This window comes from Symphodus melops (assembly GCF_947650265.1).
Source record: "Symphodus melops genome assembly, chromosome: 16".
Taxonomy (NCBI): Eukaryota; Metazoa; Chordata; class Actinopteri; order Labriformes; family Labridae; genus Symphodus; species Symphodus melops.
Genome location: NC_136706.1, coordinates 18,029,657 through 18,047,041, shown reverse-complemented (window position 1 = coordinate 18,047,041; position 17,385 = coordinate 18,029,657). Strand labels below are relative to the sequence as shown.

The 17,385-nt window shown below is 38.9% G+C and overlaps 2 protein-coding genes across 12 annotated transcripts in view; one reads left to right on the top strand and one right to left on the bottom strand.

Annotated features, from left to right (window-relative positions):
- Window positions 1-17,385, top strand: part of LOC306836534 (uncharacterized protein) — a 159,519-nt gene that overhangs the window by 73,047 nt on the left and 69,087 nt on the right. The gene's annotated exons all lie outside the window — the stretch shown is intronic.
- Window positions 1-17,385, bottom strand: part of vav2 (vav 2 guanine nucleotide exchange factor) — a 225,641-nt gene that overhangs the window by 149,366 nt on the left and 58,890 nt on the right. For all 9 annotated transcript variants that reach the window (XM_079363650.1, XM_079363647.1, XM_079363653.1 and 6 more), the window contains exon 2: window positions 8,739-8,855. In XM_079363650.1, coding sequence (XP_079219776.1) covers window positions 8,739-8,855 — 117 coding nt within the window. The remainder of the gene's footprint in view (window positions 1-8,738; window positions 8,856-17,385) is intronic.

Genomic DNA, 17,385 nt, shown 5'->3' with positions numbered 1-17,385 from the left:
CACATCTATAGCACCAAGAGGGGGAAAAGTAAGACATTTTCTCATTGGTCAGATTTCTGTATATGAAGAGGAATAAAATCATTTTGTCTCTTATCTTGTAAATATGAAAATTGAAGCATGTCATGTCTGGTAGGAAGGAAGAATAGAGGTTGTACTACTAACATTCAACAATAGCTACTTTGTTATCAAATGATTATGTTGTGCTAAGTCAAAATAATGGCATTTCAACCACAAGATATCTGTATGACTGCAAAAAAACAACAACAAAAAAATATATATATATATATTATTATTTTTTTCAATCTTATTATGTTCATTATTATTTACCTATTTTGATACCTTAACGTTGCATGTTTTTTTGCTGCATTTCCTTAGACCCACTTAAACTAGAAATATTTTTGTTAATTTAACAAATATCTACTGGGAAATAATTCAGTTAAGTCTCAAGTGTTAACTAGATGGTGTGATAATTGGGCTACGGGCGATCATAGCTTTGGGAATGGCTCAAAAAAGTATTTTGTTTTCTTCCTTTTTTTGTATTGTGCTCCCATAAAATGGGAGATTTTCCTGTTATAAAAACTATTAAGCAGGTGGGCAAGGAACAGCTGGAGGGAATCCAGATGGTACTAAGATTCATCAGATGACACATTTCGGGTCATCTGGAACCTCAAGCTTTTGCTCGTCTGTCACGCAATCCAGGCTCTGCTGTGCACTGAATGATCTTTCATGTCGACATCAACTCGTCAAATCTCATCTCTGTTGTTCCTGGAGGTGTGAAATCACACACCTTGTGGCCCTCACCCATCGCCTTCCAACAGTTAGCATCTCTGAGCAGAGCACCAATACATGCTGTATCCCTGACAACAACCCATTGCTCAGCAACCACCTGTTTCCTGGGGTATCACCGTAACGAGCTGCAGGGATAATGAGGTCGTGGGAGTGAAAGGATGGGAAGGGGGTCTAAACACAGGAAGAGGGAGGTAGTTCCATTTATAATTCATGTCAGGAGAATTATCATCAGCGCTGTGGCATTTGGAATGAATTATTGATTGTGTCTAGGACGCTTTGTGTAAAAAAAACTTGCAGTTAGGGTGTCCTGATGGACAGGGTGTGAAGTAAGAGGGCACAGGGGCAAGAGAAGCAGCAACAAAATTGTCAGCTGAGGAGGGACGATGTGTTTACAGAAAAAAAAGTTATGGTGATAAAATTCTCTCTTGGGTGATGCAATCTTGGATAAAGAGATGAGAGGGAAGATCAGCAGTGAAGGAGGTATTTAGATTATATTTTGAAAGTGATGAAACCACATGGCAAGATTACCTTGGTGTAGTTTTGAATTAGATAATATCAACAATGCTAATATTTTTTTTATGATCTGACAGCAGGTTTTGGATGAAAGAAGTATCTGGAAAACAACTCCAAAACATGAATGTGATATGTAATTGATACAGGCACAATGTCCCCCAATAGAAAATGGTAAAGTTGTTATTTTCTCTCTTTTATAAATGGGCATGTGTGTGACTATCACCTCCACATTTTTAAAAATTAAGATTTTTTTAGGTGTTGCAGAATATCACACCAGTGGCTGAAGTACATTACTTATCAACATGTGCTACTTTTCAAACAAGGACAATAAAGCTCTGACATATACTTGTGTATATTTTTACATCGACAAAAGGATAAGTACTTGATTTGATTCTCATTGAAATCCAAGCTCATTTCCAGGATGCTCTAACAACATCTCAACTTCATTACAAAAGTCTCCAGTGTAGTATTCCTGTTTATTTTCTCATGCGTTGCAATGAATCTCTTCAGACCACTCAAGCCACTCAAGAAGTCCAAGGTAACACCAAGAATTATGGCTTTAAAAAGCCACTTGTGCTGTGACAGTAAAGGTCTGCTCTAAGGACACAGTCACTAATAGAAGGGGATGCATTGACCTGAGCATATGACCCCAACTGCTTGACCCTTAAACCTTCCATCCATCACTTGATGCAGTGTCTTCAACCTTGCAGAGTCTTGCAGGCATGAATCACCACCTTTTCTACTGCAATTTATGTTCATCCCAAAAAGCAGAGTGTGAATCAATACCTGTTCCAACATACAGCACATGAACCCTCCAGGGTAAATGGACGTTTTTCAGTCATTGTATAGAAGTTCTCTTGTCAAAGAAACACTTCTTTTATCTGAAATAAATGTCCACAAGTTTCATTTCAACTGCACATCCTAAATACCATAAAACATGTGACATTTGTACAGTATGTAGAGTAATAGTTGACTACCATGCAGATGTTTACATAACTGAAAACAAGGTTGTCTCTGGTTGTCATTTCAAAGGCTGCCCAAAAGGATTGGGTCACAGCGATTGTTGCTCAAGTAGACGCCTAATGCATCCTTCAGCTTGTACAGCTTGAATTGCAACTACATTTGAAAAAAGGCCCATATGTATTGAAATCAGACATTTGGTTAACGTGGAAAGACAATTAAAGTACGTTTGGGATAATAGATGAGCTAAACAAAGCAGACCATGACTGCCTAGAGAGACAAGGGATTGAATTCCATATGTGGACCCAAAGCACAAGTTAGCCTACCTGAATTTAACAGATCGCTGATGTAGAACATGTCACAAGATAGCTTCCTGTAGCCTAACTAATCCATAAAATAATAAATGAAAAGTCCTACTAAGACATGCAGTAACTGGGCCATAACCATGTGAATACCTCAAACACTAAGTGAAGCAAAAACGGCTTAAACTCTCTCTCTCTCTCTCTCTCTCTCTTTTTTTTTAATTCTGCATGTTTGAAAATGTTCACACAGTTGGAACAAATGAGCACAGGGCCAGGCTGAGGGCTTGTGACTGAGGTTAAAAAATACTTAAGTAAATAGCATTTAGGCAGGAGAGCCAACTGTGGCTGAGGCACGTTCCAGATGTTAGTAGCACTGGGCGTGGATGCAGAGCAATTCACTATTTTTAGCCAGAGAGCAAAGGAAGGAAATGAAAGCAGCAGAGTTCAGTGTGCACAAGATTCAGAGCATCAGAGAGGCTAATCAAACACTGCCCACCAATGGCAATCATTCCGTTCTGACACAATGCTGGCTCGCCTGCCGCTGGCTAAGTCTTATCACAACATACTCACACTGAGAGTGGGTGTGAGATGAATGAGTGGCGCGAGGAAGACGCTTAGGAAAGGGAAGAGATGAATGGGGGAAGTGAGCGGGAAGGAAAAGCAGCTCGGAAGGGAACAGTTGGTACAAATTAAATTGGGTAAATCGTGTGTTTCCTGCACATTAAGAGTCTCCGTCTGTTTCAAGGTGTGTTTTGTGTATTTGATTTTGAAGCCTACGGAAATTTAGTTTGAAACACCCTGAAGTTGAGTGTCATTACGCATCCATTGAGATCTGGGAGAGAATAGCCTGTCATTAAATGTGGATTTCATAGTTAAATAGAGGCTCTTTTGGCAGTTTGGACTTTTTTTCAGGCTCATGTTTGCATGTCAATAACATTTTGACATCTACCTGGTACAATTGAACAGTAATGACCCATAAGACAATCTGTTTGAGTCATCCAAGTAAGAATAAAGACATATAAGCCCCTGTTTGTTTTGTAAAATTATGAACGCACTGCTGAATGACACCTATTGAGGGTTAGTACATTATAATTCAATTTAATTCAATTAAAAAAAATTGTATTTATCCTCTGGGGGCCATTCAATTATAATTGCAAGACTTCCCTCCCTTTGCTGACATTCAACACCTGCATCAAAGGAGATTGTCAATGGTCTAAACTAAACTCCAAGCTCTGTCAACATTTTTCATCCTCCACTCTATACTTAAGACTGTGGATGATGCTAAACCCAGATTTTAGCACTTGTACAGCTGTTATGTAAATGTTTCTCTGATTAGATATAATCAGACCTAATTACCTTAAAATAACGTACACGAAAGAATAAACCATATTCAAACCAAATATGAAGAACATTTACAGAAATTTAGAGTTTCAGAACATACAAACATTTCAGAGTTTGACTTAAAACGTTACAGTTTTAATCAGACAATTGTGAACAAAAGACCCAATAATTCAAGGAAAGTAACTGAGATAACTTTTATCTCTCCCAGAGTCTAACTAAGCTGTAGTTTGGAAAGAGTTCGAAATGTATGCAAAGTGTAAAATGTGTAAGTAATGTAAATCCATTCACTTTGACACTGTACACACAATGATGAGCATCACTTGGATGGCTCTGACAATTCATGATTCAGTGATGACTTCGAGTGTGTTTGGACGAGAAAGAAACAGATGCATGCAACACTATCTGCATCTGGAATAAATGATCTCTTAATGAAGACGACAAATCTGTCAGAAAGCTTCCTTCCTTCACTGCTTTCCACTCACAGATGGAAAATTACCAAACTGTTGATAGATGGCTAACAGGTGCAGGCTAATTATGCTAATCATGGCAACAGCCAAATAAACTGATTGCCATGTTCATTTAAATGACAGCAATGTTCCTTTGGTGGCTAATTAAAATGGGTTGGGAGAAAGGAAGCGAGGCGGTGGGTTTCGGATGGGAGGGAGGTGTTTAAATAAAAGTCTTCTCTGGGGTCTACTGTAATAAGCTGTATTTCATTGGTTTAATGATGTCATAATGAATTTCTAATGATGGGGGATGGGGTAGGGTACAGAGAAGAGATGTGTGGTAAAACATGCATGAAACCATGATGCTACTTTCTCCCTCTGCGAACAGAGAAGGCAACAAGGGAGCCCGAGCTTATGTTGCATGTGGCCTACGGTATTCCTGGATGAAATGAGGTAAGTAATAGAAATAAAAATCCGTAGAGGACATCAAGTGGGGTATGTGCTCCATCTGTTTCAATACTACCCCCTCTGGAAAGGGTAGCAGAAGGTTTTGAAGGGGCAATTACTTTTTCTCAGCACTGGGCCCAGTCGGCCCCAGTCTCCATTTACATGTGACCTAGGAAACAGGCATCATTAGAGGGAGAGATGGCGATCAAAGGCCAGGGGAGATGAACTCCGGGGTCCCCTGAAAGCCACTGTGGAGGTATGAAAGGTGCACAGAGCCTGATTAATGTTTATAGAGGCAGCTGCTATGAAAACCATCTCTCCTCCCTTCCTCTCCTCAAAGTCCTCTGTTTTAATTCGGCTCTCTTCCAGGGGAGATTAAAAATCCACAATCTTTTCCAACGTCACATTTGTTTTTCAACAAGGGACATGCTTCATTTTCATGGAGAAATCACTGGTTTTCTTATTCTTCACAAGACGTAAACGATCTTCAAAATGATTATTGGCCCAGAAAATATTGTGTTGAGTTCATTTCTTAACTGCCAAGGCTAAGCTAAGCTGTTTCAGTTTGGTATTCATTTCACACTGCAGGAGAAAAGAACCTTTGGGTGCAGTCAAGCGAAAACTGTCATCTTATGTGTCTTTGGAGGAATGAATCACACAAGTGGCACCTAAAGCGACTGCAAAACTCAGCATGATTTACAGTCAATGACAAAGGGGATGAATCTGCAAGCCAAAATAAAATATTCTAAACTCATTTCATAAAACGTTCAACCAGAGCTTAGAAAGAAAAAAAAAACATGTATAAGGGCCAGGCATTTAAAAATACTATTATTTTTTTTAAATTTAGCTTTCTGGAAGGTTCATTTCATTTTCAATTTAAAATGCAAAATGGTGCATGGACTTGCGCTTGTAAAGCACTTTTCTAGTCTTCTGACTGCTCAAAGCGTCACACTTACTGTACCTGTTCACACCGTGATGGCAGAGGTTGCAATGTAAAGTAACCATCGGAGGTAACTAATCCCCGGAGCAGAAGAGGGAGCAATTTGAGATTAAGTGCTTTCCTCAAGGACACATTGGACATATGGCTGTGGGACCTGGAGATGGAACCCCTGAACTTTGGGTTCTTAACAACTGAGCCACAGCAGCCCAATGCATCATAAAAAAAGCAAGATAAAATGTGCAAAAAAGAAAGGTGTTGTACACCAACTTGTGTTTTTTTTGGAGCCTCAAAATGTCCATCTCTGTAAAAGAGAAGAATGGCAAAGGAGAAGTTTTGAATAAGTGGCAACGCACTTTCCAACAACGCTGGAGAGTTATTGTTTTAATCTTTTCTCCATTGATTCCCTATTCTTTCTTTGTGTGATGTTAAAACAAAGGATTGATAAACTAATGATATAGAGAGAAGAGATGGATAATACTTTGCTATAATAAATAAAAGGGAGGTCAGAATTTCTTTTACTTGTTATCAGTGTGAACACAAAGAAACTTTTGTGTCCACGTAACAAAAAGGAGAAAGACCACAAGTGATGAGCTTCAAATATTCTAAAGCATTAAGACAATCTGACTGCAGGAAAAAAAAGGGCCTTTATTCTGTTTATCAGGCACTCTCACTATTTAAATGTATGCCACATTAGTAGGGATCTGCTCAATTCAATATATTATAATGCGATGTTTGGCCTTAATGGAAAATCAATGGTGAGACAAGCCCGCCACCGATGAGACCATACAAAAGCAATTTCCAAATTGACATATGGACGGCCCGTGTGATTGATTCTGACTGCTGTTGGATTTTAATACCGTTCACCGTGAGCTCATTGACTCACAGACATTGTCTTGTGGTTTATCTACAAAATGCCAAATGAGTCCTTGTCTCCTTTTTCTTCTCTCTCATCTTTTTCTTCTGCGTCTGTCTCCAGCCAAAGCAAAGAGAGTGCATACGTTGAACTATGAATGTTAGATAAATGAGCAGATGACTTTCAGCAGATGCATCCTCTTTGTAATCGATCATAGCAAGATGTAACATTTTATTCACACTGCACCTCAAGTATTTCATGTGTTTTTATTTTTTCTGCTGGAAAGATGCAATATTGAGATTTACAACCGCACCTACCCTGAGACAATGGCATCAAGTGTTTTCATCAGTTAGACAACTTCATACTTCAAATAGGACCCCATTACCACATGTAAAACTGGACTGGTATCAAGTGTCATTTTCTTTGGTCCAACTAACTAAAGAACATCTTCCTCCATCTACAAATCTTTTACGAAACAAAAGGATTTTTTTCCACATATACACACTTCAGCATTCAGTGCTGGCCTTTGCCAGAAAATCCTGAAGAAGGGAATATCAAATAACAAAATGTGATGTATATGGAAGCGTATTATCCAAATGCAATAACCAAACAACTGTTAACAGAGAAAAATAGTATTTTGGAGGGAAACACGGGTTATGTCAGGTGTTCATACTCCGAGTAACATGATTAAAAACTAATTCTCCCAATTTTAACTCAAAATGTTGAATATTGCTAAAAGTAGACATTACATTCTCACAAATACAAAACATAAATTTGTTGACTATAATAAGAAGTGAGCTTTAATGACGGGGTGTAAGATAGCTCTACACTGCTATAAATTATCCATTAAGTCAAGTTTTAGACAAAAGATAGCGGTATGGCAGGCTATGAGCGGGGTACTAATATAGTGACTGGGAGGGAGGATCTATTTAATGAAGTGTGTGGTCCTTTCCTCACTCATTGGATGGATATAAATGACTGATGCAGTCAGTATAGATTTATAAGGTTTTCTTGTTTGTTTGTGTGTTTTAAATTGTGTTGTCCAGTCTGACTAGACTGCTGTGTTACTGACAGACTATGGACTGAGACGATATCAACACAGATAATCAGAAATTTTCTTTCATCCAACTCATTCATTTTTGTTGAATCCTTCAGCTTGACAGTACATTTATCCATTCTCTACCAATTATCAAGGTTCAACTTCTGGGTTGCAATGTCAGCAGGCCTGAAGGATCCAGATGTGCTCCACTCTAACCACAATCTCCAGCTGTTTGCAGCAGGGGATCCTGAGGCATTCAACAGCCAGGTTGGAAGTGTAAACTCTCCACACATTTGGAAACAAGCCCAGACCATCACAGTAGGAAGGCCTTCATGAGGCATCCTGATCAGATGTTTCAATGGCAAACAGCAGTTCCACTACGATCTCCCTTCAAATGTCTGTTCTGCAGGAGTTTCTCAGTCAAACTCCATGCACCAAACCTCAACACAGGACGATGAGAAAAGTAACACATGATAACCCACAAAAATCCACTTGGATATCCCACTGAAACACTCAATAAAGTTATAATGATGTGCCAGTGAGTCATCCTCCTTTACTGGTGAGCCAACACAATCATCCACACTGAGCTCAGACTGTAAAAAAAGCAGAGCTGAGTTCAAGTCTAGTCACTCAGTGACATCAGATGAGATTGCTGACCCTGAAGTGTTAGATCGAAAGCTCATCTGGAGTTCTTTGCTCTATAGTGAAGCTAATGTAGATGACAGATTTGACTTTAAACAACCTTTAAACTCAAGGAAATCATGTGGACATACTGAAAATTGTATGACTTGTGAAAACTAAGAAGAGAGAACTTTCAATTCCAAGGAAACATTTATTTGACAACCGCAGTTTATCAACCAATCTGAACAAAAAATGTCATTAAAAATACCAAAACCCATATCTTGTCTTTTCATCAGCCAACATCAGAACATAGCTTCTTCTGTTAAAGATAGGATCAGTTCCACAAGTAGCATCACGTCTCCAAGGACTTGCTGTAGTTAGAACGTAGCTTCCAGGCAGCACAAATCACAGTGTCAGTTACAGTGCAGAGTACATTTTACAGAGATGAAAATAGATCTTTCATCCATTCGGTAAAAGTTGAACTTACTTTGCCGAAGTCCCTGACATCAAAGAGGTCGTAGGGGTCAAACAGCTCACTGTTACGCAGGCCGAACTTGTCGTGGCACACCTTGAGAAATGTCCGGATGTTCTTCAAACACAAGAACTGCAGGGAAAGAGAGAAAAGTACAATAAATCAACCATGAAACTCAATCTTGCACACATAATTCAGGCAACAGTATAGGGTTAACATGGAATTCTGTAACATAATGATTGAAGCAGCAGGATATTTGTCCCCAGAATCATGTTACAACACGCTGTTTGATGTCCTGCATCAATGAAACAGTAATTTTGTAACTATTCAGTTTCTGAGATGATGATTGGCATGTTTTCCTTTTGTATGTGTGATTATTCCACAGCAGAAGGAGAGCAGACTGATTGCTGCTCCTGAGGCTGATGGGCTGAAGCTCTGAAGCAGATAAGCAAAGCCACAGAGGAGCCAGAGAGTAGCCCGTCTACTAACATCAGAATGCCAAAGCACAGACCAACCCAACGGCAAAGAGCTACTCAGGGGTAAACCTGGTCTGCTGGACTGAGATAATGACCTCACACTGAAAGGTCACAGGTCAGAGAGCTGACAACACAACAACCATGTGACCAATGGAATAACACTGAAGCTCTTAGATTAAGTGAATTCATGTTAATGATTCGAATGCTTTCAAAGTAAAACGGAAAAAGAAACAGCAGTGGATCTCTACACATGACACATGAAAGATCATGCTAGAGTAAAACGTTGTCAAGCACTGCAGTAGATAAACATGACTACTTTCGTCAAGATTTTTATACTTTTAATCAATTTAATGTCAAAAAAACTAAAAGAAAGCATACATATTGGGGCCTTTGATAAATTGTGTTTCTGTTCCTGTGGTTTCAAAAAAGAGATACTATTCATATGATTTTGTTTTTGTTTTTCAGAATGATATCAAAGTTTCGATCACTACAGTGAAAAGAGGATTCCACAGACTGCTTGAATTGATTACTTGGTTATGAAAATCAGTTATGTTTAATGACAATGTTCAATATTAAAATGAAATTCAAATGTATGGTTAATATTTCTTTCTAGCAAACGAGCAGTACAACGTATGTCTCCCTGCTGTACACAATATTACTAATAATAATAATAATAAATAAATAATAAATAAAATAATAAATAATAAATAAAATAAATAATAATATAACTAAAACCTGTGTTTGTATGAAAAAAAGAAACAATAAATCCAACAACGTTTAAGTAATAGCGTAATGAAACAAAAAAATTATCTGCTGACTGATCAATGAAAAAACATATTTTTCATTTGCATCAGCTCTCAGTTTTCAGGATCCCCTAAAATAGAGCAAATCTTTTTTTTTCAATAAACCATGAAACTTTCAAGCTTGTTTTTACAAAGTTGTCTGAGAAATCCTTCACCTACACAGTTTTTTAATCATAGCTACAAGAGAGAAACCTGGACAAATGCCAAACGGATAGAATCTCCAAGCCAGTACACCAAAGGAAGCTGGTGATTGTTATCTGCAATTGCAACAATGGCTACTACCAACTTATGATGAATAGACAATAAATGGGGGAATGATTGGGTTCGTAGAGACCCTGCAGCAGCCAAGAGAAACTCATAATAAACTGCATAATAAATACTCTCTGCTCACAAGATATGGATGGTTCCTGTCCCAAAAATATGCCATCCTCACACAGACAAAGCTAGAGGGCTGGGGTACAGACCAATAACTTCCCAGGAGTATTGAAATATTAATGATAAGCATTACTGCCTCCCATTCACTCATACTTGTGGGTGTTAAGAACACATCACCTCGCACCATAGTTTATGCTCTTTCATTTATCTGTAAGTGAGCTATAGAGAACAGATGGTCATGGATCTGAGTGAGGGAGTCGATGGGAAGACAAAATGCTTGACTGCATGTTCCTTTCAATGCTTATACAACATACGTCAAAGTTAAAAAGCCGGCTGCATTATACTAATGTAGTTAAGCAGGCAGAAAGTCGCAAATCACGTTTAATTTATGCTGCATGCTTCTAAAGCAGCAACGACAGCCTCAGGGGGTTTTCAGGTAGAGTAATTCCCCATTCATCAAGCATGAGAGGCACACCAGTGTTCTTCTTTACTATTAAAATACACATTTTTACAGATTATAAATATGCACTGTAACTAACGAAGTTGAAATAAAACCAACATATATATTGGACCCCAACCTCTTGACCACTCACATTTATTCCAGCATTATAGTATTAAAACTTGTCGAAAAGGAGTATAATGTGTCTTTTATTTTTTAATAGTTCTCAGAGCTTTACAAAACATGTCTTTAAAGTTGATTATGCTAAAAATCAACTCTGATCCTGTATTTGATAAGGCCTATAAACCCCTCTATTTCAGCCCTGCTTAGAACAGACTGTTTGTGTGTCTGTAGCTTTAAATGCAAGCAAGCTGTATTTGACCACACACAATTTCTGAAAAGTTGAGCAGGCAAAAGATGAAGAGATGGCCTTATATAATATGAAACCTTTAAAACCATTGGGTATTTCTATGTCGAAAGGCATAACAGTCATGTATGTATAATTGACACAGCAGTATTTTATTGAATGCTCCCTTTGCTATTCTTGTATTTGCAAATCAATAATGCTTAAAACAAAACATTTTCTTTCAATGCTACTGAAAAGCAAAAATTTTGCTTTAACTTAAGTGAGCTAACAAAGAAAATTGCTCTGCAAAACAACGTAAATCCTCGTTAAAGTAAGCACATTAGAGGAATACATTTTGACTAATATGTCCATTTTTAGCATGACCTCTTTTTTCATAACATTATTATGAATTAAAATCTGTTTATTCTATTTTAACATACTTCAACATGATTTAATTTGATGCTCAGACTTCTTTTTTTCTTAATGGGTCCATAAAATATTTTGATGTTCACATGACCACTGTGGACAAAACCGAGGCTGTTGTTTTTGGAGCAAAGGAGGAGCGAGTCAGAGTAAGCACTCAGCGAGAGTCAAAACACTCAAAACCACTGAGCAGGCAAGAAATCTGGGTGTAGTGATGGACCAAGACCTACATTTTAAAAGCCAAGTCAAGACAATTACAAAATCAGCCTACAATCATGTGAAGAACATGCCAAGAATTAGAGGACTTTTGTCCCAGCAGGACCTGGAAAAAACTTGTCAATGTTCTTCAATGATCTTCGTCTTGATTACTGTAACAGGGTCTTTAAAGGTCTGCCGAAAACATCAGTCAGACAACTGCAGCTGATCCAGAACGCTGCTGCCAACCCTGCAAAACCAAGAAAATGGATCACATCGGTCCAGTTCTGACGTCCTTACACTGGCTGCCAGAGAATAGATTTTCAAATCCTGCTGCTGGTTTATAAAGCGCGTAATGGTTTAGGGACAAAATACATTAGCAACCTCCTAATTAACTTCAAACCATCCAGACCACTCAGGTCGTCTGGTACAGGTCCGCTGTCTGTCCCCAGAGTCAGAACCAGACTTGGAGAAGCAGTGTTTAGTTTCTATGCTCTGTATATCTGGAACAAACTCCCAGAAAACTGCAGCTCTTTTAAATCACGGTTAAAGACACAGGTGCTTTTGACTAATCAATTTTAATAAAGATTTTAATCTTTCACTCTGCACTGAAAATTATTTTTGTATTTTCACTTAAGTTAATTTCATTGAAATTATTTTTTATTTGAACATATTTGATGATTTAATAACTTCAGTGATTTTTCTTTCCTCTGTCATTATGCTTCTTGATGTCTCGTGTGAAGCACTTTGAATTGCCTTGTTGCTGAAATGTGTGTATATCAATAAACTTGCTTTGCCTTTAAATAATTACAGAACATTGGTAGTTTAAGTGTAAGCCATGCTGTTTTGTGTTGCTATATCAAATATGTGAAACATCCTCATTAGCTTACACACTTTGGTAAAATATCACAAAATCTACTCCTTGTAACCAGTCCTGTAGTTTCTCTGATGAAAGCTAAGTTCTATCTGATATGGTTTCCTGGTATTCTGTGGCATTTCAATCGTCTTTTCCTGGCCACACCTGAGAGTCCTGCTTACTCATTCTCATTCATGTGGGCACATCTGCTCGGTCCCAGTGTCATGGGTGTGAACCCCATAACAGAGCCACACTGGCCAGCAAAAAGAACCGCGATTGGCTGGCTAGCTGAGGTGACATTTGCAGTTCAGCAACGAAGGTTATCATCTCTGCAGATCCTAACGTGCAATGGCGAAAAAAGCTTATTTTCCCAGCCCAGATATGAAACGGTAACATTTGCTGGAGTGGTTTGGAGACGAGAGAGGCCTGGCAGATATGGATCACGAGGGGGAAGATGTGTCTGACATTCTAATGTATGTTTGGTGATAGTGGATAGGAAAGGGGTAAGGAGAATTGTTGTGATCTTTGTGAGAGAAAAAAAAATACACCTTTTCTTGGGGAGTATGGGAGAGTGAGTGCGCCTGGGAAATAAACAGGTCGCAGTCATCTCTTCAGGCTGAAGCTGCCCTCAGCACAATCAATCTGGAATAAGTTCACTGTGGTCAGCAACAGTCACTGCAAAATACAGGATTTCCCCTTTTTCAGATCTGAGGCCAAGACAAATTGACATATTTGACTACAATGTTGGTTAAAAACTGCATAAAGATATAAGAGAACCTTTGAATCTCAATCAATCAGAAATTGTATTTTCCCCCTAAGAAGTGGAAAAATCATCTAAAAAAATTGCCTCTTTACGTTAAGGCTCTTGAGTAAAACATTATCTTGGCAGTTCTTAATTAATCAGCAATAAACACAAACCGGGTCAAAGGATCTATACGTTCCTGACAACTGGGATTAAAAAAGCGCACTGCAGTTAAAATTTAAAATCATGTACCCGGAGTTCATATGCTCGCAGGCTACCATGTCCTCCGTGTTTAACCATCTCTGCATCTGTCTTCAAATCTTTCTGCCTTTAAACTCCTTTCCATTTTTATGGTTGGGTAGGGTTATATATAAAACATCTAAAGTTTAAATCTGTAGATTTCTTACAGATTGGATGACATCGATACATACATATATACATAATTATCCAAATATTAACTAATAATAAAAAGCAACAATCACTAGTTGAACGTAAAATAAAATCAAGACTTTTTGTTCATCAGAAAAACCCTCTCTAGAGCCATTTTCTTACAATAGCATCAACAGATTGGATTTTTCATTTTAAGGACTGCAGATTGGGTCATTATTGCAATACTGCTGTAATCTATTTCACTACTCAGGATCCCCACGATTGCTGTTTCAAGCAACAAAAAACTAACTTTCTCCCACATATGGTTTTACTACTACGAATTACAATAAAAGCTGATTGCAAATGAAGACAGCCTGCAGGTGTTTATTCTCTTTTGGCAATTACATTACTGCTGCTTTGCTTGTGCACCTGTCGCCTTAGACTCATATGGTTGCAAAATCACTATTTGAACATAGTCTAGAGGAAAAGAAACAGGCTTTAGTAAGACGATTTGGACAGTTCTATCATTTTCATTGTCATTGACCATTGTGTGAACATTACTCACAACTCACTGAAGTACTGATAACATACAGTTTTTCTCAAGGCTTTTAGTCTGAGCGAAAAATGGATCCATCCAGTTACTGATGGTATTGTGAAGTATTGGAATGTGAAGAGAATCTGCAAAAGCAGAGATATCGTAGTATCTTAAAACAGTACATATTCTATCTGTAGAAGCTCCATACTCACGAAGATACACCCAAAGTCCGCCCCCCCCCCCCCCCCCCCGTGAAATCACACTATTAGCATTAGCTAATATGAGCTCATGCCTTTTTAACAGATATAGAGACAATATGGCCTGTGTTGTCATTCATGGCTAAAAAAGGAAACCCAATTCAACAGGTAATTGCTGATTTTTTTTGACCTCTGTAATATGGAACACTTTTTTTCCCCATCGCTTTTAACATTATAAAACCATAGCCAAAGGTTGTTTGAAGACATATGTTTTGCAGGCTGGGTAAACAAGGTTTTAACCATCTATTGTCGGCTAAACAATTGGCCACAGCTGAAACAACAGTCAGCAGAGGTGCATCTAATGCTATTGTTTTGTTGCTGTACAAAAATCCACTTTCAACTTTCTTTAGCGAAAAAAATGCAAAGTGAAAATCAGGCAAAATCTGAAGTTATTAAATAAGGAGAAGAAAAGGAGCTATGAGGGAGTAAAAGGAACAAAAATAGAGAGGGACAGCCTCTGGGTGGTCTCAGCTGTAGTCAGGCAGTAGACTTTTTAAAAGGTGGCTTGCGTGCTCCACTGGAGCGACATCTCTGATGTCACTTCTCAGTCAAGAGCAAACAACTCTTTAAAGAAGCAGACTTGTTGTCAGGAAGGCAAAGAAGACAAGGGAGGGAAGCAGGCAGAGCGAGGGGAACCCCAAAGACGAAAGGAGTCAGGAAACAAAGCCCCATCACATCCCAGACAAGCCCCTCTGCCGTTTCACTGCACATCACACAGAGAATAATGCATTGATGCTGAGGGAGGGCAGCCCTTATCTGCACACACACACAGACCTGCTCATATCTGATGGGATACAAATTAGAACTTCGTCATGAGAACCTGAACAACAGAGATTCAAACAAGTGTGATGCAGGAATAGTATTCAGACACTGATGATGAGGGAAGGAGAGGGTGAGAGGAAAAGGTGGAAAAGTGTTTTTTTTTTTTGTTTTTTTTTCCCCCCCAAACTGAAGCTCTTTGGCATCAGAGAAAAAGAGGGATATGAAAAGAGGAAGCTCAGATTGAACACATCCATAGGGGACAAACAGCAAAATGCTGCAGTTAAGAAGATGAGACTAAAGAAACATTTGTATTGTATCAACCATATCGTAACCAAAAAGGCCCAAAAAAATCAACTGCTTTCAGTATGACTTAATTAACTTAAGTGTGGTGCTTGCTTGTATTATGTGTATATGTGCAGTATATATGTCAGGGATCAAATTAGTCGATGGCCTAAACTATGGCCTCGTTATCAGAGTGGTATCAGTAACCAACAAATACCAAGATGTGTAAAAAGCAGGATGTTCTGTGTCAAAAGTTGTTTAAGCCCATCCGATACAATATTCTGCAGGGCATATGAGAGAGAAAACACGGGTTCATCATGAGCAAGAGAACTCATAAAGTAAGAAGGGGAACACAAATCCCTGATGCAGAGTAAAAATCCCTCGTGCATCTCTGTTGTCTTTGTCTGCTTGAAAGAACAAAAAAACAGATACACAAGCAGGTCACATAAAAAAAATAAATAAATAAAAAGTCCAACCATTTTGCAAGACCCATCATGTTCACAAACACCCAGGCAGGGCTTGCAGATAAGTTGCAGATGCACATCATGTATTTGGCTCAGACTCAGCTTATTTCCCAGGGTGGTGATAATGCTTTTGTTGCCTCGGGAAATAAGCTGTTAAGAGTTAATTTAATAAAATGTATTAAATCACCAAACGAAAAGAGGATCATTTCTGTCAATTTGAGAGTCATTCAATAAATCCCGGAAGAAGCATAACTTTGCCCCATGCAGGTGCTTATTTGAAGAAGTCGGGAAATAATCAGCAAGGAGAGCCATTATTGTCTTGTTCTGTGGCCTATGATTGTCAAACAACAGATCCAAGTGTCCAACAATCTGACTTCTAGACTCATATCTAAAAATTACAGGATATTTTTAACTTTAGCTGACAATATGAGTAGAGAGCAGAGCAGAGGAGAGGAGAGATTTATAACCAGCAGACTGAGGTGAATCAGATGGATCATCAGATACTCAGACAGCCAGTCAGAGAATTGGAGTCAGTGAAAGAGACTGATGCCTGTCTGGGAACAGTAAGACAGCCAAATACACATCAAAACACACACACACACACACACACACACACACACACACACACACACACACACACACACACACACACACACACACACACACACACACACACACACACACACACACACACACACACACACACACACACACACACACACACACACACACACACACACACACACACACACACACACACACACACACACACACACACACACACACACACACACACACACACACACACACACACACACACACACACACACACACACACACACACACACACACACACACACACACACACACACACACACACACACACACACACACACACACACACACACACACACACACACACACACACACACACACACACACACACACACACACACACACACACACACACACACACACACACACACACACACACACACACACACACACACACACACACACACACACACACACACACACACACACACACACACACACACACACACACACACACACACACACACACACACACACACACACACACACACACACACACACACACACACACACACACACACACACACACACACACACACACACACACACACACACACACACACACAATATTACCCCATGTTGTGTCTTGGACAGTGAATCATCTGGCACCTCTAAGACGAACAGGAAGGAAACTCTCAGCAGGTGATAAAATAGGGGTGGAAACGACCTTAACGATAAAAAGGTTTTCTGCGCCGTTTCAGACAACCTTTAGACACATACTTT